Source organism: Penicillium psychrofluorescens, assembly GCF_964197705.1.
Source record: "Penicillium psychrofluorescens genome assembly, chromosome: 1".
Taxonomy (NCBI): Eukaryota; Fungi; Ascomycota; class Eurotiomycetes; order Eurotiales; family Aspergillaceae; genus Penicillium; species Penicillium psychrofluorescens.
This window is the reverse complement of record NC_133439.1, coordinates 2,292,323-2,316,797: the sequence shown is the minus strand read 5'-3', so window position 1 is coordinate 2,316,797 and position 24,475 is coordinate 2,292,323. Positions and strand designations below refer to the sequence as shown.

The 24,475-nt window shown below is 46.7% G+C and overlaps 6 protein-coding genes across 6 annotated transcripts; 1 reads left to right on the top strand and 5 right to left on the bottom strand.

Moving 5' to 3' along the window:
* Window positions 1-94: 94 nt before the first annotated feature.
* PFLUO_LOCUS856 (transcription factor IIF subunit tfg1) lies at window positions 95-3,202 on the bottom strand (the record flags this gene model as incomplete). Its single annotated transcript, XM_073786366.1, has 8 exons — window positions 95-163; window positions 220-1,051; window positions 1,101-1,608; window positions 1,674-1,827; window positions 1,880-2,239; window positions 2,291-2,646; window positions 2,713-2,771; window positions 2,829-3,202. 8 exons carry the CDS (start codon window positions 3,200-3,202, stop codon window positions 95-97), a joined length of 2,712 nt encoding a protein of 903 aa, XP_073634952.1.
* A 263-nt stretch (window positions 3,203-3,465) lies between these two features.
* Window positions 3,466-4,784, bottom strand: PFLUO_LOCUS855 (Protein hgh1; the record flags this gene model as incomplete). Its single annotated transcript, XM_073786355.1, has 5 exons — window positions 3,466-4,290; window positions 4,345-4,458; window positions 4,511-4,614; window positions 4,663-4,708; window positions 4,764-4,784. 5 exons carry the CDS (start codon window positions 4,782-4,784, stop codon window positions 3,466-3,468), a joined length of 1,110 nt encoding a protein of 369 aa, XP_073634951.1.
* Window positions 4,785-5,096: 312 nt separating this feature from the next.
* PFLUO_LOCUS854 (uncharacterized protein) lies at window positions 5,097-6,102 on the top strand (the record flags this gene model as incomplete). Its single annotated transcript, XM_073786344.1, has 3 exons — window positions 5,097-5,220; window positions 5,277-5,358; window positions 5,424-6,102. The coding sequence occupies 3 exons, from the start codon at window positions 5,097-5,099 to the stop codon at window positions 6,100-6,102; spliced, it is 885 nt and encodes a 294-aa protein (XP_073634950.1).
* A 97-nt stretch (window positions 6,103-6,199) lies between these two features.
* PFLUO_LOCUS853 (uncharacterized protein) lies at window positions 6,200-9,139 on the bottom strand (the record flags this gene model as incomplete). The annotated part of the gene is made up of 1 exon (XM_073786333.1): window positions 6,200-9,139. One exon carries the CDS (start codon window positions 9,137-9,139, stop codon window positions 6,200-6,202), a length of 2,940 nt encoding a protein of 979 aa, XP_073634949.1.
* A 134-nt stretch (window positions 9,140-9,273) lies between these two features.
* On the bottom strand, window positions 9,274-10,518 carry PFLUO_LOCUS852 (uncharacterized protein; the record flags this gene model as incomplete). The annotated part of the gene is made up of 1 exon (XM_073786321.1): window positions 9,274-10,518. The coding sequence occupies one exon, from the start codon at window positions 10,516-10,518 to the stop codon at window positions 9,274-9,276; it is 1,245 nt and encodes a 414-aa protein (XP_073634948.1).
* A 176-nt stretch (window positions 10,519-10,694) lies between these two features.
* Window positions 10,695-14,613, bottom strand: PFLUO_LOCUS851 (inositol hexakisphosphate and diphosphoinositol-pentakisphosphate kinase; the record flags this gene model as incomplete). The annotated part of the gene is made up of 3 exons (XM_073786310.1): window positions 10,695-10,767; window positions 10,830-12,165; window positions 12,219-14,613. 3 exons carry the CDS (start codon window positions 14,611-14,613, stop codon window positions 10,695-10,697), a joined length of 3,804 nt encoding a protein of 1,267 aa, XP_073634947.1.
* Between the last annotated feature and the right edge of the window lie 9,862 nt (window positions 14,614-24,475).

Sequence of the window (24,475 nt, the reverse complement as noted above, 5' to 3'; positions counted from 1 at the left end):
TGAGTATAGGTTAGAACTAGAGATGACCTAGACAGATGACTATATTTCGGACTCTACAAACATGAATTTTCCTGACCTTAGGATGCTTGGCTATTCAAGGTGAAGGACCGAATTTTTGGCCCGGCATCAGTGGTTGGTACGGACAGGCAATCCAGTCACAGCCCTAGTCAGGTCCCAGAGTTAGCAACAAGACAGGACAAAAGACCTGGATTAACTCACCTGTTTGTAGATCTCAGTACCCCACCATTGGAGGCCTTCGGCCCAACCGGGATAGACGAAGGCAAAGAAAACAACCACCACGGCAAATGCTAGCCCGGAATCAAGGGCTGCTGACAGCGTCATCGCGTACTTTTCCCACCAGGCAGTCTTTTTCTGCCGAATGACATAGTTGAATACGAAGCACACAAGTGCCCAGATGGAAAATTTCAGCCCGGTGGCCGGAGGGATCCAACTGAGGCTACCAAACAAGATGGGGAAGTTGACTTTGCGCCAGAAGCTCTTTTTGCTCCGACGCCCGAGCAGCCATGCACTGAGAGGAGCTGCTGCACCGACCAGAAACGCCCACACGAGAGGTCTATATAACCCTCCGGGCCCAAAGAAACGCTGCGGTCCGACAACGCCCCAGAGAATGCTTCCGTTGAAGTGGACACGAGCAATGGGGCAGTTAAAGCCATTGATCGCCTCCGGAGTGCACAGTCCCGGGATGTAGGTAAACATCCAGTTCAAAACTCCAATCTGGGTCAGGCTGGATAACAGCGTCGCTGCCATCTGCACACCAAAAAGAATGCGAGGAGGGATCTTCATGTAGTGGCCGAGCTTCAAGTCTGCAGAGAATTTGATCCCTTGAGCGGAACTGATATAGGAGTACGTCACAAAAATCATGTTCGCCACCGGTCGTCCGGGAAAAACAATCCCACAGAGAAGTTGACAGATCAAATAGAGACTACTGTGCTGGTTGGTGATGGCCATGATGATCCCAATCGGAATATAGAACGCAGCCGTGACGCCCAAAGCCAAAAGCAATCCGTACCAGGGCAGATGCACCGGGTAGCTAGTCATAGGTCAGTCTAAGAGCAAAGGATGGATGAGGTAGGGCGTACTGTTCGACGGTGAAAATAGCAATTGCCAGCATGGAGATGAGCACAATGAGGTACCATGCCAACGGAGCATCCTTGTAACGGCGCATCAGGCGGCAATGAACATCCTCCGTGCCGAAGCTCCTCCGAGAACAGTCGTGAGAACTATTGCGGGAAAGATCACAGCTTTGTCGACTAGTAGCAGGTCCACGGTTTCCACTCAACGGCTGGTGCGTTTCCAAGATCGGTAGATCTCGTCGTTCGTTAAAGGCCTTTCTGGTTTGGTTCCAAATGTCTTTTCCATACCAGCAAATTGTATGTGTCACCAACGATGTTAACCCTGCAAATTGGACAGCGTAGGAGAGAACATAAGTGATCGGAAGGTAGACCGGGGAGTATTTTTCATATGCTTTCCAGTCGAACAAGAAATCTTTGGTCAAAATGCGGCTCACATTGTATGGCCGCCCGGTGTTGTCAAAAACCGCCGTTGAGAGGATCGGCATATACGCGGAAAAGAGAACATTTTTATAATCTGCCGTATGGGGCGAGTCAGTCCTACGGGTCGGCCAATGGTAGACAAGCAAGTGATACACTTACATAGTATCGGAGAGAGAAACCAAATGACCACGACCAATCCCGTCACAATATTGGCGGCGGCCCACCACGGTGTCAGCAAAGGAGAACCTATGTACGCAATCTGTGCCCAGTCAAAGGTCAAAGGGAACATGCCGAGACCCGAGGCCACGCCAAACTGAGATGGTTCATCAGAGATGATCTGCGGTGGGGGATCGGGAAAGCCTTACCAGATTCGACAGCACGACGTTCTTCGGAGCTAGCCAAGTGATGATATTGAAGTAACTCAGGGCCGGCATCAGCAACCCCGGGACGAAGTACCAGAGGAAGGCACCTGCCCATACCAGGATGAAAAACCGGTATCGAGAAATTCGCCATCCATTGGCTCTCTTGTTGACGGACTTGTGCATCGTGGAGAACATGGCGGTGGACATGAGAGTCCCCGGCCAGATCATGGCCGATGGTCGTACCAGAAACCGCCGAGTGAGGCCCGCAAAGGCATATCCGAGAACTTGGGTCGAAATTGTGAGCAAAAGTTGGTATGAAATCGGGACCTCTTGCTTGTAGAATTTGTGCTGTTCAACAATGACCTAATACGGAAGTGAGATGTGTGTAGAATATATGTAAGAGTAGGCACCTACATCCGTTGCAAAAGCAAATCCGAAGGAGACGTTGCTGCTGATATAGACACAGGCATGCTCTTTTTCGTTCCAGCGACCTTGGGCGAACCAGAGTCTAAAACGAGAGGTCCAGGTGATCTTAGGGACGCCGAAGTCAGCCGCAAGCGATTCCCGATGGTGGAGAGTGCCATTCTCAAAGACCTCGACGGGGTCATCGGTCCGCTTGAGAAGCACATCCCAGAACTTGCCCAGTGGGTGGACCAGGACCAAAGCAATAATCGGTGTGATTGCGACGCTCGGATAGCGTAGGGAGAAGAACAAGTTGGCCGCCGAGCCCGTAAATGAGAAGATCAACGCGAGGATCCACATGCGAGGTGCTATAGATTGTGACCGATATTAGATAGGTGTTTCTAGGAAAGGCTTCTTGGGCAAGTCAAAGTTACTGTTGATTGAAAGGGTAATATCATCCGTCGCCGAGACCGAAGCACGCACTTGGGCATAACTAATGGATTGTCAATCAGTATTCACCACGAGACACTCGGCAAAGACACAGACGTACGGGGAATTGTCTGGAGGATCATCATCCGTCGACCTGTCATCATCGTCACTGGTCATGTAGGGCGACGAGGCCGGGGTCTCTTGCAGGGCAGTATTGCCCGGCACTGCCAGCCCGGTTGCGAACGAACACTTGGAGTCGGTGCCCAGGCCCACGTCCGATGTGACCGACGAGGGTCGTCGGTGGTGCGCTCGGGCATGCCAGTCGCTGTTCCGTCGGCGGCGGGGCGAATGCGATCTTTTCTTGGCAAGGATCCTCGCGGCGGAGGGGCCGGGGTCATCGTGGCCGTCGTCATCGGGGTCGTGGGGAATGCGCACAGTACCGTAGGACGAGGAGCCCGGGGCTGGCGAAGAGCGCAACAGAGGGGCGCGCGACATCAAGGCCGACCGGTGTCAACAGGAATCAGATCGTTTCCTCCATACTTATCCTTAGGCCTGCTGCTGCGGAAAGAATACTTCCTGTGTTCCTGCAGTAGGGTGCAGAAGCAAAGAATAAGATTGTGCCCGTGCGCCCCGTCGGCCCCACCATGGAGTCCGTAGTGACTTTCTTGTCTCTCACTCACTATACCAAACGTATGTAGGTATGCATACCTATATCCCGATGATGTCTATATTTACCTAGGTTTCCGGTGTATGATGTTCTAAAATAGCTCCACCACCTTCTCATCCTCGTCCGCCGCCGCTGGTGGCTGCCCCTCGACCTCTGCTTGCGCCTGCGCCAGCTCGCCCTCGGTCTTGTCACCCTCGCCCTCCTCGTCGCGCATCAACACCTGCACCAGCCGGTCGCACACCTCCTGCACACTCTCGTCCGAGACCTGCTGGTGGCATTCGCGGACGATCGGATACACCTTTACCGCCCGCATCTTGTCGCGTCCTTCTCGAGTGGTGGTCAGCAGCAGCAGCGTTTCCAGGTGGGTGGTCATGATGGTGGGGTCCTGGTCCCGCTTCTTGTCCGGCGGCAGCAGTTGCAGATCTGGTAGCATCTCCATCGAGTCTTCCTCCGAGAACTCTTCGGGTCCGGTGATCGGGAGCAGGAGGTATGGGAGGAGATTGACCTCGTCTTCGGCGAAGAGCATGGGATGGGAAGACACATCGAACGAGACATTCTTGATGGTGGACGCCACGCCCTTGCGACGAATGTTGCTTTGGTGCTCGGTGAACACGGTCAGCTTGGTGACCGGAACCACCCCATCGTACTCCTGGCGCGTGACAAAATAGGATCGGCCCGCTTCCGATTGCGCCAGGTCGGCAAACAGGTAGGACAGATAGTCGTAGGTGGCATTCTTGTTGAGGGCTCCCTCGGCGCCCTTGACAAAGCAATCCATCAGCTGGTCGATGGCATTCTCGGACGACGACACGGATTCAGGGACTTTGCGCTTCAGCGTGAGCAACTTCTGTAGTCGATCGGACTTGGCCATGTTGGCCAGGAGCATCGTAAATTCGTCGGCATTGGGCTCTTTAACGTTCTACCGCCCTCTCAAGTCAGTGTCGCGACCGCAAATGAGGGACTGCATGCCCACCGTCAACTTTAGTAGCAAGGTCTCCAGGAACGTCTCATCTTCGACCAAGTTGGTCAGCACCTCCTCATCACCCGCAAGATTGATGAGCATGGTCAGCGCATTCTTGGCGATCGGCTATCCAGGCGCATCAGTCGATAGAACCACCAGGGCTGGTCTTTGCACGCACAGAGTAGTCACGGGCCAGGAGTTTAAGGTCGCGCACGGGCAGCAGCTGGTGGCGCTTGAACAGGTCGGGCTGGGCGGTGGAAAACCCGACGAGGTTCTCGCAGGCTTGGGGGAGTCAGGTCCGGTCTGGTCGGAATCGGGGAGAATACATACCGATCTGTCTGATCTGGGTGTTGCCGTGGTGGAGGAATTCCACCAGCTGGTTGATTGATTGATGTTAGTGAATCAACAAACTACCAAGAGGGAGAACTGACCTCCTCCAGTTCGGTCGGCATGGTGGGTGGGTGTAGTGTTGGTGGTGGTGGAGAGAGAAGAGTGAACGATCTACACGATAATTTTTTCCGCCCAACACACGTCATTTCTTCCTTCCCTCTCCACGCTTCCCTTTCCCTTTTACTCCCCTACTTCCCTAATTCCCTTCTCCCTGGCACATATACCAACGGACCTACCTAAATTAGCTAGGTATTCTCTTCTATACCTTGCACCTCTTATTATTATAAACATAGGTAGGGTATCTGCCCACACTACAGACCCCTCCATCTAGCGCAGATCCATCTCCACCACGTTTCCTCCTTCAACCTCCCGCCATGGTCGACCACACTCCAAGTCTGCCCGATATCCACGACTTTCTGGTGTCTCTTGCCTTCCAGGCGGGCGATATCATCTCCAACGCCCTTCCTGACACCAGTGGCACCGGCTTGAAGAAGAACAGTCCGTGTTCCGAACCCAACAATCAACCAACCTAGCATGAGCTGATCCCACACCAGGCGCCGACCTGGTCACCGAGTATGACCGTGCGGTGGAGAATATGATCTCGACCTCCCTGAAGGAGCGGTATCCGGACTACGAGTAGGTAGTATTCTCATCGCCTCTGCGGGAGAGATACTGATGCGCTCCTCTTCGGAGCTCCCCAGATTCCACGGCGAGGAAACATATGATCCGGCGCGTCCATTGACCGACGCCCCGACATTCGTTGTGGACCCAATCGACGGAACGGTCAACTTTGTACACAGCTTCCCCTACGCCTGCGTCTCACTGGGCTTTGCGGTGGGTCGAATACCCACAGTGGGTGTGGTGTACAACCCATCCACCCAGACGCTGTATTCTGCCATTCGGGGCCAGGGAGCCTTCCTCAACCGAAAGACTCCCTTGCCCCTGAAGGGCGGCAATACGGAACCCTTGACCGGCCTAGATAATGCGCTCATCGCCGTCGAATGGGGCTCTGATCGCAGTGGGAAGAACTGGGACACCAAAATCCGCACGTTTGAGAAACTGGGCAAATCCAAGGAAAATGGAGGAGCCATGGTTCGGTCAATGCGCAGCATGGGCTCTGCGGCGCTGAACCTGTGCGCCGTTGCGGATGGCACGCTGGACCTGTACTGGGAAGGCGGCTGCTGGGCGTGGGATGTCTGCGCCGGATGGGTCATCCTTACCGAGGCCGGGGGCATCATGGCAGACGGAACCCCCGGGGAGTGGGAGCCGCGCCTGGATGGGCGCAAGTACCTCGCTGTGCGCGGCGCTCCCAATGGCAGCGGACAGCGAGAGCTAGTGGAAGAGTTCTGGAGCCATGTACAGGGCGAACTAGAATATTGATCTAACGTAGCAATGATCTAAACCATAGTATTTATTGTGTCCAGGAAGATATAGAAAAAAGAAAAAAACATTATGTACAATCCCCAACCAGGAGATTCTAGGACCAGCGAAAGGCGGTTTCCTCGAAGCCGGACTCGCAGTCATCCTCATCGACTTCCCGGTCAGTCCACCGCGCCGAATCCTGTCGCCAGACCTCAGGCGGGTGAGATACGCCGTAATCACTGGCCGTCTCGTGAGATTCATCAAACGGGAATGTCTCCGATCGACCATGAAAAGCGGACTCCTCCGATGGCTCGAAATCTGGATGGGGATCCAGCCCCAAGGCCTGTCCAGTCCGGCAGTTCTTATCAACCGGCGTGTCAGATCGCAGAGAGTCGGACGCGCCTTCAATTTCGTCCCCGGAGCTCGTGGGTCCAATGTTTGGTGATTTTGCCCGCTCCATATTCTGTTTCAGCACGTCATCCAGCTCGGCGACAGGTGCATGGCCAAAGTGGGTGTCCACCAGGTGTTTTACCACCGGCCACCCATAAGAATTGGTGAACATACGGCGCACAATGATGTTATTGTGTGCATCTGGTTCGAGACGGACGAGCACTTTCCGCCAAGGGAGATCACGGTGATAGGCTCGCGCGATCTTCTCCTCCACCTTGAGGCCACTCTCGCGGTGCTCTCCATTAGCACTACCGCCAGAAGGCAGTTGAGTCGTGGATTCTGGGACTGCACTTGCTTTCGTCTTGTTTTGCAAAGGGCTGAAGCTCAATGTCCGCCGCTTGACGGCTAGCGGGGGTGGGATGTCATCGGGATGGTAGATGCGATCATGGAAAATCGTGCGAGGACGCGCCGCAGGGTCAAGAATGAATTCCGTAGGAGGCAGCGGCGGCATGAGCAGGTCTCCTGCGGACTCAAAGAAAGTCGTTCTAGGGGGGGTGTGGACCCCGTCATTTTCGTATAAGGAGCTGCCGCGCACGATAGGCGGCGGTTGACCAGAATCAATTGAGCCGAGGGTCTGGCTACGTGTGTAAATCTTGGTCTGCTTACTGCTGGGTGGACCCTTTGTCTCCTTCGGACGAAAAAGGGAGAAGATGCTGTCCAAGGGACCGAGATTTTCCTTGGATTCTCCCTCTACGGCATCACCGTTGGCAGACAACAATTCGGGGCTGGCGAGGAACTGGTTAGGGGATGGGGAGAGTGAGAGCTCATTGACGTCCACCTCGCTCTCGACACCGGCCTCTCCGCCAGAGCGAGCGACCTGTGGGGTTTTCGAATTTGCCCCTGTCAACTCAGCCCAGCCCCATTCGGCCATGGTTCCAACCAGTCCATTGCCTCGCCGTGCCTTCTCGACCCGATCAAGGCCACGCCAATCCAGAAAGAGCAGACAGGAGGTCCGAAGCGGGACGATCCCGTCATTGACCACGTTTGAATAAATAGTGCGGTGCTGGAACTTGTGAAGAACTTCGTGGGCAGGGCCGCAGGGAAGAATTCGTAGCAGCGGCTTGGAACCGGGATCCGCATGGTTTTGATCTGTCGACGGCTCCCCTCCTCGGCCTCCGATGAGGGCGCCCCAGCCACTGCGGGCCTTTGGTGCCGTCCAGCTGAGCCCGAGATCTTGACCGGTGCGGCCGACGAGGCCGAGATCCAGGGCAAATCGAACGTACATTGGATTCTCATTGCTAAGACCTAGAAAGGGAGTGGCCAACGCAATGAAATTGATGGGCCGGATGCATTCAAAGAACTCGGGAGAGTGTTTCCGAATATATGCAATGGCGTAGGTCTGAACCAGCCCACCCAAGGAGTGGCCAATGAAGCTGATACTGGTGATCTGATACGGGTGATCGTCATACTCCGGATCATTGGGCTCAGAAGCCCGATGGGGTCCCAGGGGCTGCTCGGTCTGTTTCCTGCGAGATGTGAACGGACGTGAGAAGGGTCCAGACTTGGAAGTCTTCAGGGGGAAGTAGGGCTGATCTGGGTATGTCATCAGCAAGACATATTTGGCCAGACGTTTGCCAAGATACTGGATGCCACGCTCGGTGCGCACTGCGTTGCCGGAGAAGCCTCGGACAATAATTTCCTCGTCATTTTCATCCTCAACGGAATCACGAAGCTTTTCTTCCTTGACTTTCCTTGTAGCGGCATCGATACTCTCCTTCAGATATAGCATGTCCGCACCCAGGTTACTGTGTAGGCCATGCGTCAACACAACCAGATGGACCTTCTTCTTTTTTTGGGATGTTTCCCCTGCGTTCTCGGGTTCCTGAGTGTCCGTCAAGGATTGGTCTGAAACGTGTTTGTCTGGCCCTGTACCCGTGGCCATCTCCTTGGCCGAAGGTAACGGTGGAGTGTTCCACAGACTGCTGGTATCATCCACGCGTAGCAAGACCGACTTGGAGAAGACACCTTTGGTCGCCCGCACCTGCTGTCCCCGTGTTTCAGGGGACCAATGTTCATGCAACTTGGCTGCCGGGCCTCGTCCACCGGTCCACGGCCCGCCAAAGAGGTCCAGGGACTTCTTATCACGGCCAATCAACAACTCGAAGTGAACGGCAGCGCTGCTTGAAAAAAGCACCTGGGAGACAATTTCGATCATCCACGTCACGCTGCGGGCAGGCTCGTCCTGGAGAGTCGGCGGCACCTTGACGACCGCGTCCCAGTTACCGCCGGCCTTGAGGTACGGCTCGAACTGCGGGCTTCCCTCGATCTCTGGGCGATCGTACTTGTGGTTGGGATCGAAGGCAGCGGGGTAGCAGGCCGTGTAGAGCGTGTAGGGGCCGTGGAGGTAGGCGGCGCGCAGAGGGATGGCGGAGGTGTTCTTGACACGCACATGGAGCTGCGACGGGATGGGCTGGATCGGGTCCGCGGCGGGTGTGTAGGTGACGGTGTACCGAATGATTTCGCCGACGCGAACGCTGCCCAGCTGGTGGACGAGCAGCATGTTGGCGGGGGAAGAGCGCCAGCCCGCAAGAGTGTAAAAGCGTGGCAGCAGGCCTTCACAGGGCTCGGACTGGGCGGCCACGTAAGTTCGAGGCGTGACGAGCATTGGAGGATGGGGCCATATTTATTTAGGTTGGGGAGTGGATGAGTGGATGGATGGGTGGGTGAAGAAGTGAAGAAGGGAAGAGTTACTAGGTAGGTCCAGTGCTAACACTATCACTGGACCACCACCTACAACAGCTATAGCACCCGCAACACCTCCAACATCCCCCGTGACTCTTTTCGCACCGCCATCCACCCGTTTTGCTCTACCGCGACGATCTTGCCATCGATGCACACCCGTCGCCATCGCTCCTCGTCCTCTTGAAAATCAATGCGCAACCCTTCCACCTCGGCATAGGTCACCGTGTCGTCCTGAACGTGCTGTCCACCCTGGTACGCCCGCGTCATGAGGCTCATGGCCTGGTCTGCGCTCAGGGGCCCGAACCGGATCAGCTTCATCTGCCCGCTCAAGGCCTCCGAGTCCGGCGAGATCAGGAACTCCTTCTCCAGTCGCGGAACCAGCGTCGCCAGCACATACATGTGCTCCGGGTCCGGTAGCGCCTCCTGCCCGCCTTTCGGCGTGGTCAGCGTGATGCGGCCGCGAAACGCATGAGGTACGGAGCCGTCGGACGGGTATAGAAGTTCTTGGGCTGCCATCTGGAATCGCTGTGCCCCGAAGGCCCGGTACTCGGCCGTGTCACTGTCGGCGACCAGCGCCGCATGGAACCCCCAGCTGGCAACGACCGCTCCGTAGAGATGGGAGTCGTCAATGCGAGCCCGGTCACGGCCCTCGTCAATCACTAGCCGACTGCCGGGGGAGAACTGGGCGGCAAAGACGGGGAGGGAGGATGGCTGGCCCCGGAGCAAGGCCGGGAGACCGGACATCGGTCCAGATCGGAACCCAATGGAGCTGGCCATGGCATTGCCCGTCCCACAGGGGATCAGGGCGATGGTGGGCGGCACCGACACCGTGCGGTCGGACTTGTAGAAGACGTCGACCAGGTCTACCAGGCCGCCATCCCCGGTGAGCAGGACGATCGTTTGCGCGATCCCCTGGCAGGCCCGCTCGAGGAATTTCGTCCGAGCCAGCTCCGGAATCGTGTTCTCGGTCTCAGTCTCGTAGACTTCGTAGTCTCGCCCCAGCGAGGCGAGAAAAGGTTGGACTAGATCTGAGAACACGGCGGCCGCTGTCCCCGTCCCAGACCGCGTGGAGATAACGACCTGGAGCAGATCGTGCTGCAGGTGAGCGGGAAGATCGGTGACCAGCAAGGACGACAGCTCCGAGGGTAGGGTCGGGATGTCCACCGTCTTCAAGCGAGTATGGTCGCTGTCGAAGAACAGCACCCGATAGGCCAGGTCTCCGGTGGGCAGGATTCCCAGAATATCTTCCCGCGCAATCCAGTCTTCGCCAGATCGAAGCGCCGGGTCTACGACGTCCGCCATCGTGGGGAGGATGAAGGAGGAAGAATGTGTTATCGGGCTCACCGGGCGATAAATCCTGCGCATCGATCATGACATACATCTATGATTTGTCCTTTTTTTTATTCTTCTTCTTCTAATAATAATAATACAACAAGACAGAAAGAGTTAAAAGGAAGAAGAGAAAATCCTTTACAAAGCTAGGGGCTGCTGGGCTGCGACACATGTTTATCGCTGAGGTTGACAGCAATGAACGACTGGGGTAGTTTGACCCTAAACACTCGGTCAGTAGGGGAGAAAAAAAAAAGGCAATTACAAAGAGAGTAGTCACTGACGTATCAAACTTGGCCCTGAGGGTCTCAATGACCTCCTTCCAATCCTGATGTGCCGTCAGGCTACGTCGGGGCGTACAGCCGATCGAGTGTCGGGAATCCAGTTGCACATCCAGCGGGTCGAACGCATGGCACCCAGGGCTGATGGAGATGCGGATCGAGTAGGAATTGATCGACGACTCGCTGTCCCGGGCCTCGTACAGTTCAAAGCAGATCTGCGACAGATAGTCGAGCTCGGGGATGGCGCTTCTCGCAATTTTCGTCTGAATGCCGCCCTCCAGAATGCAGTTCAACAGCGTGTAGATGTGGGACTCTTTGGTGAAGTAAAAAAACGATTTCGCATCTTGGGAGGCCTGCACCTCCTCCAGGTCTAGCACAATTTCTCGGAGCAGAGGGAGGGACGTGAGAAGGCCGATCTCCAGCTTCTCGCTATCCGTAATGCCGTATTCCTGAGGCGTCACGTAGTCAAACAGGACTTTGGCCAGCTTGTACAGCTCCCGAAGCTTGGATAGCCGCTCATCCATCTTGGATTTGGTTGAGTTCGAGCCTGGGAACAGCTTGAAATAGTGGTCGTAAGAGTCATCCAGTGCCCGAAGATGCGGTAGCGACTCTAGGGCCTGTGCGCGCTTCTTCAAGCCCAGCCGGTGAGCAAAGGTCTGATTCTCTGCGCGCTCTTCGGGTTTCTCGGTCGCTACCTCAGTAGGTGGTTTATCCGAAGCCAGATCCGATTTGGTGGAACCCTTGCCTTTGGCGCTGCTCCGTTCATCCTCTTCTCGATCACCATCCGGGGGCACAAAGACCCATTCCAGGAATTGTCGGTTGTGCAGCGCATCGAATTTCATGCTGTCATAAAGCTCAGAGAGCTTGCTAGGGTCAACCTTTTCGGTATCACAGAACTCCGCGAAAAGCTTCTCCCATCGCTCCTTGAAGAGTCTTGGGTCCTCTCCAGCACACCAGCGACCCTGGATAGAAGAAATATGGGAGCTATCCGTCTGCGAGTCCACCTGGTTCGACTGGCCTGGGGCTTCTGAGCTTCTATCCGGTGAGCCGCGAGCAGAGCCATTGAGCTTTTCGAAATTATGCCGCATAACGCTGCGGTGGAACTTCATCAGTTCCACCACTGTAGCAAGCACCACTGAGGGCTCTGGGATATTGGTATCCTTGGGCCACGCAAATTGAGACGGTGCGGATCCTTCGCGCAGGAGTAGCTTCAGCTTCTTCTTGACCTTGTCCATGACATCCTTGGCAGCATTCGAATCATCGAGCAAATCTTTTCGCACTTGAATGAAGTCATCAGGCAAATCTTTCTGGTCAAGAAAAGAACAAGCCCAAATTTGAGCTGCTCAGCCGTGGTCAGCAAAAAATTCATGGAACATGTAGGCTGAAACTTACCGCTCGTGCTCACTCTTCTCTCGGAGCTCGTGAAAAGGCGAACGTTATTGAGTGCCTCCTTGTTCATCAACTTGAGGTCATCCCGCATGTTCAGCCCCAGATCCTGCGATTGATAACGTGCCGCATGCGTCGGCTCCCCTCCCCACTTGATGACCAGCTGGAGTTTGTCCAGAATGAGATCATTTTCAGCAGCCGAGAATCGAGAGAATGTGGCTCCAGAGATAGAGTCACTCCGGGTCTGTGATCGGCGAAGGCTCTCGCTGTCAACCTGGGACTCACTCGGCACGGGCGACGTTGGTTCCTCCAACGAAGCATCTCGCGATGAGCGCATCGGAACGGTGGGGATTTGCTCTCGCATCTCCTCCGGCTTCCGTTTTCGAAACATGGGCTTGATCTGGACTTTGGTCCCTGGCCAACCGCCTTTCTTTTCCAAGGAGGTTTGGAGCAGTTTGAGCTTCTCCCGATCCTCCAGCCCTTGGGCTAGTGCTACTTTAACAGCCTCCGAGACACTGGACAAAGCAGCCTCTCCTTTGATCACAACCTCCTCCTGATGGCCCTTTAACAAATCCACAAACGGCTGGCTATGGAAGGTGAACTTGAATTTTTGCTTGGGAGTGCGGTCTGCGTGCCGAATGACTGCCACCATTCCCTTCAACTTCCAGGAGTGCTTTGAGGCCGGAAGAGGCGGAGGGGCTCCCTCGTTGGCAATGTGCAAAGAAACGGCCGGGGATTTTGTGTTGGAAGGACTGTAGCCACGCGAACTGGAACGTCCTTCCGATGGATTCGTGGTGCTGGCGTTGGTTCCTTGGTCGGGATTCTCAAAACCAGAAGAAGAGGCGAGGGAGGGAGCAGCGGTAGATGTATCTGATGATGGGACATTGTCGGCTGCTTTTGGAGCATTTTGGCTGCCGTACAGCCGGGATGTACTCGGGGATTTGAGCAACGTCTTCAGTGCTTGCCTGTGGGATCCAGCGGTGCTTCTTCGGGACTGTCCCATGTCCGGTGACGGTGGTTCGGAGGATTCGATTCCCTCACTCTGGCGTCTTTCGCTCAAGAATGTGTGGTGGAGGATGTTTGCACATTTATCATAGTAGTCATTATTGTCCTTGACAAAACTCCAGCCATTCACATCAATAACGTAACTTTTGTCCCCGACACGTAACATATCAAAGCCGCAAATTCTCTGACCAAACCCATTGGAAATCTTCGAGGCAATAGTCGCCTCCTCCTTGGTCAGTTTGGTGATGTATCGGAGTTCCTTTCCATGTGTATTACGCCGCACAAGCCCATCAACCACAGGGGATTTGCGCGTCTCGGCGTGACAGAAATCTGGTCCAACCGTGTATGCCTTGACATCCTCGGCATTGTCAACCCGGAGGAACTGCTCGTACAGGTAACTCGTATCCCTTTCGGTTATTGATCTCGGGATGATGAGGTCGCTGTCGTATTCTGAGCTCTTGTTTCCAACTTTTCGAAAGAGTTTGCGGCCCCCGCCGCCGTATTGCTGATCGTTGGGGAAGTAGATATGAATGTTGTGGTCTTCGCCATTCACCGGTTTTTCCACAAATGGCTTCTTGAGGACTTTCCCGTCCACAATGAGAGCTTCGCCGTCCTCGGACATGGAAACGTCCTGGGTTAGAGGAGCGCCACCCCCAGTTCCATCTTCTGGGCCGTCCAGCCTGACGCCGGCGAGCTTGTAAATGTGCTGGGCGAGTTCCGGTGATTCCAGTACGGGGCCGCCATCCCGATTGACTTCCATTCTCTTGGGCGTGGGCACCCCCATGTGGTCCAGGATCATTAGGCACAGTCGCCGATCCCACAACACCTTCTGCATCGGTAGGTCATTGACGCAGAAAGGTTTCCGAAGTTTGGCATACGCGATTGCTTTATCCAGCGGGAATCCATCGGAGAAGAAGGCAATGAGAAAATCGCATACTGGCCAGTTCTCCACAGCTTCGTCCAGAATGACTTTATCTCCGAACACAATAACTTCGAAATCTCCTTTCGATTGGAGACGAGTGAGGATGTTTTGGCTGGGCTTGCTGCGTGCTTTGACATCCAGTGCGCAGACTCCAATGCGCCATGGCTTCACTGAGGAAGGTTCCAATTCACTGATTGAGCTCGCAGCAGTGCTGGCGGCCGTACTTCCACTGAACCGCCTTGGTGCGCGACTTGACGAGCGAGTCGAGTGTCCAAATCGACCTGCGGGGCGAGGGTCCGAGACCGAGTCCGTTTTGGCGGACCTGGAGGATTCTCCATTGGGGTGGATTGGGGGAATAGGTCCCGTGGGCGTTCGGTCGTTGGGCTCGGGATCGACAGCAGATTGGACGACGGAGTTGTGTTCTACGCTCTGGAGGGGGTCGGCGGACGACCCGCTGGTGCTGTTGCGATCCATTGAGGAAAAGGGCAACCAGTAGAAGGCCACAGTAAGAGGTTGATCGATCAAGGCAGGTCGGAAGGCAGTGGGGGGGCAAGCATTCTAGAAGATGGATGGATTGATCGATTGATTGGTCAAGTGAAGAGGAAGAGGAAGCAGCAGAAGAAGATAACGCCGATAACAGTGGGATTCACCGCCTTGGTGACTAACGTGATTCCCAAGCGACCCGCCCACCCCAAAACACCATAGTAAATACGATAAATTACAACTGAGTATCTCAGCATTAATGACTTAATATGAAATTTCACTGTATTCTAGTGTTAGTTAAATCATATTCAACCTATTTACGAAATTTAGAAAAAATATACAATGCTCGTTGATTCAAATATATATATTTACTATATTTACGACGCTTTCGTAACGTATTTTTTTGTAACGTGGTTGAGTAAGTATTGAATTACAATTTAAGCTAGTCTATGGCTATTATTTAGATTCATAAATAATATGATACTAATAATCAAATAAGATCAATTCGTCGTTATTGAATTACCAAGTTGTAAAAATGATGCATTTACTATGGTGTTTTGAGATGGGCGGGTCGCTTGGGAATTACGTTAATCGGAATCTATGGTTAGTCACCTCCAGGCTTCCATAGTCCCCACCCCACGATGGGCGTCTTTGTTTCTCTGCCTCTGCAATATCTCGCGACTATATTAGGGCATTGGAGTCCTGAGTACGAAGAAAACGCATCTCCTTTGACCCATAGGTGCATTGGTCTCTTCATCGGACTACTATGTAGCTGATTCCGCTTAGGCGATGCTACCCTTACAAATCACCCCTAAACAACGCTATAATTTGGCGATATCGGGAGAGAGGTTATTTAATAAGTTCGTCATTACCCAAGAGATGATTTTTTGTAATTTTACGGTCATCATTAGTAGAGATCTGATAGTTGAACTGGATGCTAGTAGTAGAGTTTCTAGTCGATTATCTTCGCCTTCTACTTCGCCTTCTACTTCTCCGCTTTCTGTTCCCCTTCCGCTATTTTCCCATAGTGGCTCGTTGTACACTTAATCGCTATAATATGATAGTAGGGTATCATCGCTTTTATCATCTCTACGTCTTTATTCGTTCGCAAATAGCCTCTAGACTGAATAGCTAAATACTATAGCCCCAGCATAAATGCCGTATAGTAGAATCTAAAAAAGTCTATATGCGAGCTCTATGGATATGGCGTAGAAGACCTAACTTCTCTTTGACTGATCCTCCCTATCATTTAAGTTGGGTAGTGGAAGAGAATATTTCATTACGATAAAATTTCATTAGGACGTGGAGGAGACACAAGAGCGCCAGCTGTTGGAGAGACCAACTTAGTAGCAAGGGCGAGCACAAAAAACCATTCAATATGATAAAGCCACTACACGTAGGTAGTGAAACTAACGGGCTAGTTAGAGGGATGGAAAATTAGAAGGGTAGCTCTAGAGATTAATACCTATCTTTACAATACTAAAGCGACTTCTTATAGAGAAGGAGAGAGCTTTAGCCTTGTTTAATAAGCTTGAATATAGCCTTTAGCGCTATACATAAGGATATATAATCCCTAATAGTACGAAAAATATGCCAGAATTTGCGATTCTTAATGGTTGGCTTCGTCGGCGCTAGTATGGGAGAAATTCGCTATTTTTACGACAACCTAATAGTTTGAAGCTGAAAATTGTAGAAGAGAGGCTCTTGACGAGCATGTTGGCTACTTTAATATAGTAGAAGTGTCAATAAACCATAGGCAAATTAGTATCATAGCTAATTTAATTCTTGAAGACACCTATCCTAGACTACTCAACTAACCTTCTATATATTGGCGACTACTAGCTTAAACGCTCTCTAAAACGCTATCTATAATATTTAAAAAACAAATTAGTATACTAATAACCTTAATCATTTTACAAATAGATGATTAGCCATATAGTTAGGTGTAAAGCGTGTCTTTATATAATTAAGCTTAGTTCTAAATTAACAGGTCTTTAGCCTGCTAATTTAGAACGAATAAGTAATTATATTAAGTAGTACAATCCTAGTTCTTATCGCTTCTAGTTAGTATTGAATTAGCTTATGAAGGGTTACCAAGTAAGGCAGGAATTCGATTAAACCAACTATCTTAAATCGATTTATTTAATTAGCTATGAGGCAGATGAATTTCCGTTGGGGGATCATTTTAGACTTTATTAGCCTAGTTTTGACTATTAGATGCCCCCCTACCCTTATAACTTTAAATCCGTCTAATTGAATATATTGTACCATTTATAGATTTCTAGCGCTACTTGAGTTGTGACTCGTTGGTAGCCTATGAATCAAAGATTTACTAGTAAAGAATTGCTATATTATGTATCAAAAATTAGGTCGCGCTAATAACCTAGTCGATTTGCCTTTATATAGAGCTTAGACCGCTTTATAATTAACGATTAATTGGGTATTTATTTAATCAAGTTTATTAATTTGATTTTTCAGGATTTAAATTTCTACCTATCAGACCTATTAGGGCAATGCGTTCTTCTATGCCCAACTTAATTATAGTCGCTGCATCGTGGGGCGGTCGCGCCTGATTAGCCGAGAAGCTAATGCATCTGCTTCCGCGGGGAGGGGGGAGGGGGGAGGGGCATTTTGGTATTCATTAGCCTAGTTTGGACCATTAAATGCCTCCCTACCCTCACTAGCTAGGAATCCCTCTGATTAGGCAATGCGCTTTTTGATTTTGTTCTTATTTGTAGCGCTTAAATCATGGACTTGCTCACGAAGAATTGCTATACTATGCATCGAAAATTAGGTCGCTTTAATGATCTAATCGATTTGCCTCTATATAGGGCTTAGATCACTTTAAATTTAGCGGGTAATTAGGGCTTAGATTAATGAAGCTTATCGATCCAATTGTTTAGAATTTGCTAGTGTTTTTAGGCTCTACACGCTCGATTGACTACCTAGTCGACTACCTAGGGGGGATAGGTATCCGAAGTTAAACATTAAGCTTTGAAATAACCCTATCTAGATCATATAGTACTAAACTAGCTACTTCGAGAGCGCATTGAATTATTAATAGTTTAAATGTTTCTACGCGAATGCGGAGGCATATAGATTATAATAATATCGTTTTTAGTATATAATTTACTAAAATTAGCTACTAAATGACTACTGTAGCTATCTATAATAAGTAGTTAATATTTACCCTTCATACGACTAGTAGTTATAAGGATAAATTGCTTTTCTATCTATTAAAGCCTAATTTAGTCTATAGTCTAGCTATTATCGCTAACTTCGATTCTCTAATCGTTAGGTAGGTCCTTATACTAAGCTTAGTAGTAGTAGGTTTTAGCTTTAAAGATAATAGTTATAGGGAGTATAAATCCTATTAAATTCATATATTTAGTCAATATAACCTATTAGTGTTTACCTATCTAAAAGCCTATTTCGTCGAAATTATAGATATCCTTGGGTTGAATACTATTTTCGTTGTTTATGCGTTATATATACTTAAACTAATGCATAGTAATACGTAGATCTTCGTATAATGCCCTTTTATAACCGTATTAACGAGAAAAGCGCGATTTCAGCTCTAGATAGCGCTTAATATAGTTAGTAACCTAATTCCTACTAATAGTCTGATTATAGCGCTCCTATAATAAGATGTTAGCCATTTCCCCTACTATTAACAGTCTAGGGGTAGATCTATACGAATCTATAAGTAGAATCCATTATAGGAGCGATTAATCTTCTTTAGGAATTAATTTATGACTAGTAGCGCGAGTTTCAGAGCGAAATTATTAGCTATCGATCCGACGTTAGAGGGTAGTATAGGATTTCAAATACGCGCGTAGCTTCGCGAATAGTTAGAATTTCGCTATTCTAGAGGGCTTTGATTATAAGCTAGATTCTACCCTCTTAATTAATAGATTTTAGGGAATTTTAGTTGCGAATAGGGGGCATGGTAGATGGTTGAAATAAAGACGTTGACGCGTTAGGGCGCGATTCGCGTTCCCTAGTCTACTCGCTTAGGAATTACGTTAATTATCTATCTACTATGATATATTCGACTATAGTAACTATTTCCAAAATTCTACCTATTAGTAAAGGCTTTATACTCCTATCCTTATGCTAAGTAGCTATACGCTAAGATTTTCCTTATCCTAGTTAGAAGCTAGTTTTATAGAATTATATTCTTTAGCCTAATTTTATAATACTATATCTAGGCGATAGAAAAAATCCTTAACATAGGGTAATCGTTCTATATTAATTCGCTCTATTTCTATGATTTTCTAGGTAGTAGGATAATAATCGTTAGGGTAGCGTTTTGGAAATCTAGGCCTAATCATTCTCTACACGTTATATAGAACTATTTCGCTCTAGTATTTTATTTGCTGTACCCTTTGACTGATACTAGTAGAGGTAACCTCTACTAGCATTAGTTAAAGATTTCTATAATAAGCTAGATCTATCTAGTATATTAATGCCTACTCTTAAGGTTCATTCAGGGATTTATTAGGGCCCTACCGTATTAAACGAACGACTATAAACGCGTCGTAAGAGTCACTAGTAATCAACCCTAAATTCCTATACGATCGCTACTATTTTAGGCTTTCTACGATCATAGTAGGCTTATAAGGCTTGCTAGATGAGATCCTTACTTTCGTTATGATTTTAGGTATTATAGTAATAGGTAATAGTGGGAAGAAGTTAGTAGGTAGAGGAAAAATTATTAGAAGACTAAGATTTCATTAGACTAGGGAGGACCTATAACCGCGTAGCGTTGGAGGTTAAACTTTAAGCTTTTAAGATAATCTTCTCTGAGTTATATAGTACTAAACTAGCTACTTCGAAAGCGCTTTAAAATAGTTAATAGTTTGAATACTTCTATATAAGCCTATAGAAATGCTTTAGGGAAATTAAGCTTATTGATATAATTAATGTTATAACGAAATCTACTAGCGACCCGCCCATATAAGCGACCCGCCCACCCAAAACACTATAGTAAGCGTGATAATTTATAACTCATTATCTCGGCAACAATAGCTTGATATGATATTTAGTTGTATTCTGGTTCTATTTATATCATGTTTAACCAATTTATGAAGTTTAAAAATTTTTATAATGTATAGAGATTCAGGTATATATTCGATGCCATTGCCGATGTATTATTTAGTAATAGAAGAAAATATTTATTATTTTCAAATTGAAGCTAGTTTATACTAATTATTCTAGCCTATAATAGTATCATACTAACAATCAAATAGAATAAGTATTTTGTTATTAAAATATCGAGTTATAAAAATCGTGTATTTACTATATTGTTTTGACATAGGCAGGTCGCTTATATAAGCGGGTTGCTAGTAGATTACGTTAACGATACCCCTAGTTTAGTAAGGATATAGTATATAACCTAGTACTCCTTAAAAAGTAGGTTCTTAAGTAGTATATACTTTAGGGTCTATTATCCTACGTTATAGGTATAGCGTAATAAGTTAGCCTTCTTAGTTCTCTAAAGGCATTAGCTTAGACTAACATTGTTTGGCAATATTTATATTATGACTAAGGTTAATATTTCCCTAGCCTTAGTAGAAATTAAGAGCCTTCTTTATTAGGACTAGTAGAACCTACTTTATAGCCTTTTCGCTCTTTTCCTTCTACTATACCCTCTCCTATATAGTCTCTACTATTGTATGGATACTATATTTTACACCTAAAGTAAGGCGAATATATTAGTTATAAAGGCTAGGGTTTATCTCTTAGCTTTATACTACCTATTTCGTATATCTATTAACCATTCTGTTCCTAACAATACCCCTATATGCCATAATCTAGTATAATTTAGCATTTAGAGGCGTTAAAGGCGCTAGATGTATTCCCTAGGGTATACTTATCTTGGAGGTATTCGTAGGCGGCGAAGAGCTTTAAGGGCCGCTTAGCTATTGGATTAATATACGTCTTACTAGCTTTATACTGATAAGTAACTAATATAAACCTATAGTTATTGAAATACTAAGTTATAATGATAATAGTTTTTTAGGACAGCGCGCTTAGTCAAATAGCGCGCTCACTTATAGATTACGTTATTTAATGCCTACGTTTAACTAATTTTACGCTTAGAATAATATTGTTGATTTGTACGCCTTTATATTCGTCGTATCCATTATAGCCTTTAGATATACGCTATTTTGCTCCCTAAGATTTAGCTACATTAATAAGCTTAAAAGTAGATAACGTATTCGGTAAGCGACCCGCTCATGCAAGCGACCCGCTCACCCCAAAACACCATAGTAAATGCGATAATTTACAGCTTAATATCTCAACAACCATGGCTTAATATGAGATTCTATGATATTCTAGTAATGTTTGGATCATACTGAGCCTATTTGTGAGGTTTAAAGAATTTAGGATGTTTTGTGACTCAGATATATATATTCGCCGCCTATGTAGCTATATTTTCTGGTAATGCAATGAAATAAAAATTTATTTTAGATTTAGGTCAGCTTATACTATTTATCATACCTATTGATAGTATCATGCTATGTGGTTGTTGAGATATTGAGCTGTAATCTATCGCATTTACTATGGTGTTTTGGGGTGAGCGGGTCGCTTGCATGAGCGGGTACCCCGCTTACGGGTTACGTTATGATATTAGCTACTTTAAATGCCTATATACGTGTCATGTTTAATCTAACTATATTAAAAGAAAAGCTTAATTCTCTATATAGATGCTAGTTAGTATAGAAATAGTCCCTAATTATATAAAATCGACCTATTTACGTAACTACTTTAATGGTAGCGAGATTCAGGGGAAATCGGGGAACTCTATAGCATGAACCTAAGCGAGAGATCACTAGACGGGAATAGAGGAAAAAGTAGAGATGATGATAATGCTCTTCCTAAGTAGTCTTCTAGAAGGGAAGGTCTATCTATATAGGCAGCGGTGGGCGCTAACACCTTAGGCACCCACCTCATTGTACCTTAAACGTAATTCCTAAGCGACCCGATCACCCCAAAATACATAGTAAATGCGATGTACTAGATCAACACCCGTGACCCATTTTTGCCCATTTATTGGTATTCTATAGTTTCTTGCTACTAAAGGTATCATACATTGACGTCAAGGTAGGTGACTAGTTATTTTGTTGCATTACCACAAAATACATAGCCGTGAGAGCTGCAAATATATATCTTTCAATAATCGTATCTCAAAATACTTTTAGACCCTATAAACATGCTAGATGTGCTATAGAACGTATTTAAATATAAAAATATTATATGATATGCTTCTGTTGTTGAAATATAAAGTTGTGATTTATCGCATTTACTATGTGTTTTGGGGTGATCGGGTCGCTTGGGAATTACGTTAAATATAACGTATTTAGTAAGCGAGTAGGCCAACCTAATATACTACAGTGAAAGCGATATTTTACAACTTAATATCTAACAATAATAACATAATATATAATTTGATTATATCCTAATACTATTTAGGGTATAAACAGCCTATCTATAGAGTTTTAGAGAATTTTGAGGTCTAATAGTAAAGATATATATCGAATATATAGTAGCGAAAGTATAAAAATATCGTATTTACTATAGTATATTAGGTTAGCCTACTCGCTTACTAAGTACCTTAAGGGCGAGATTTAATATTTATACGTTATTTTTTATACTAAGAAATAGCATTATACCAAAAATCAATTAGCTTTTAACTTGTGGTTGTTGATGTAGCGAATCGCATTTACTATGTATTTTAGGGTGGCCTATTCGCTTACTGATCACGTTACTAATTAGGATATACTTTGTCCTTTCTAGATACTTAGTAGTCATTTTTTTATATTTGCCTTAGCCGAGTTAGAAGTCTCTTTTATCTACTTCATATATATTACTTAGTCTACCTTTAAGAACTTTTATCTTACTAATTAGTAAAACTAATAAAACTCTCTAGCGAGCGCTGTACTAAACTAACTACAAATATTCTAAATCGATCTATTAGACTATTACCGCTAGTAATTTTAAATTCCTACCTCTTAGACCTATTAGGATAGGGTAGCTTATTATGCGTAGCTTAATTATATTCGTTATATCGTAGGAGGGTAGGGGGCTTCTACTTAGCTGTATACGAAGCTAATGTATCTACTTTCGTAGGGGGGTCTATTTTAGGCTTTATTAGCCTAATCTAAACTATAAAATGCCTCTCTACCCTTATAACTTCTAAATCTACTAACGTAATCGGTAAGCGAGTGGGCCATGCAAGCGAGTGGGCCATGCAAGCGAGTGGGCCACTCTAAAACGCATAGTAAATGCGATATTTTATAGCTTGATATCTCAACAACGGTAGGATATTATGAGATTTTATTAAATCCTAAAACTATTCAGGTCATATCTAGCCTATTTCTAGGGAATTAAGAAATTTTGAAGCTTAGGGAGTGAGATATATACATACGTGAGTTAGTCGCTATATATTTTTTGGTAACATCATTTACCATACTATTTTTTATACTAAGAAACAGCCTTATACCAGAAATCAATTAGCTTTTAACTCGTGGTTGTTGATGTAGCGAATCGCATTTACTATGTGTTTTAGGGTGGCCCACTCGATTACATGGCCCACTCGCTTACCGAATACGTTATATAGAGCAACGTACGTCATACATTTCTAGCGCTAGTTGATTTTCATCTTATTTATCGCCTATAAGTTATATATTAAAAATTAGGTCGCTATAATAACCTAGTCGATTTATCTCTCTATAGGGCTTAGTCTACTTTATAATTAATAAAACTTAGCGATCTAAATGTTTAAGATTTACTAGCTTTTAGAGCTAGCCCTATACGCTTAATTAACTACCTACTAGACCCTAGTTAAGCTTTAAAGTAACCTTCTCTAGATTACATATAACTAGATTAGCTATATTAAAAGCGTTTGAAATAGCTACTAGTTTTAATACTTCTATACGAGCCTATATAAAAGCTTTAAAAGGAAATTAAGCTGATCAGTATAGTTAATATTATATTCGCTAAGGCCTATGTAATAGATTTAATGAGTATAGAGGCATACAAATTATAATAATATTCTTTTTAGAGTATAGTTAATTAAAAGTAGACGTTAAATAACTACTATAGCTATAAAGGACTAGTAGTCGATATTTACCTTTAGTACGACTATATAGTAGCTATATAGATAAATTGCTTTACTATCTATTGAAACCTAGCTTCGTATATAGTATAGCTATTATCGCTAGCTTCGATTCTCTAATTATTAAGGAGAGTACAAATCCTATTAAATATTTATTCAATTAGTATAACCTATTCGTAATTCCCTAGCTATTTTATTAACCTCTAACTATAGTATTTAGCGCTTATAACTAACTACCTTTATAGTAGCTATAAGTTCTATTATAAAGCTAATTTTATTATAAATATAGGTATTCTTATCTAAAATACTAGTTTTATCGATTATATAGAGTTTAAAGCTTAACCTAAGGCATAACAATATAAAGATCTCTATATAAAGCCCCTTTATAATTTTATTGGTAAGAAAGCCATGATTTAAGCTCCAGACAGCGCTTAATATAGTCTAATTATAGCGCTTGTATAAGAGAATATCAGCTATCTATCTTGATATTAATAGACTAAGAATAGATCTACGTTATCTATAGATAGAATCTATTATAGGAGTAATGACTCTTCTTTAAGGGTTAGTTTAACACTATTTATACGTGTATTTTATCTAAATAGTACGCCTATAAGTCGACGACGTTAGGTTTGATTAAGCATATTAAATACTAATAGAGTCGTAAGCCTTGTAAAAGGGTACATATTTTATAATTCCCTAGATGCTATAGTAGGCGAGTAGGTGTTAGGG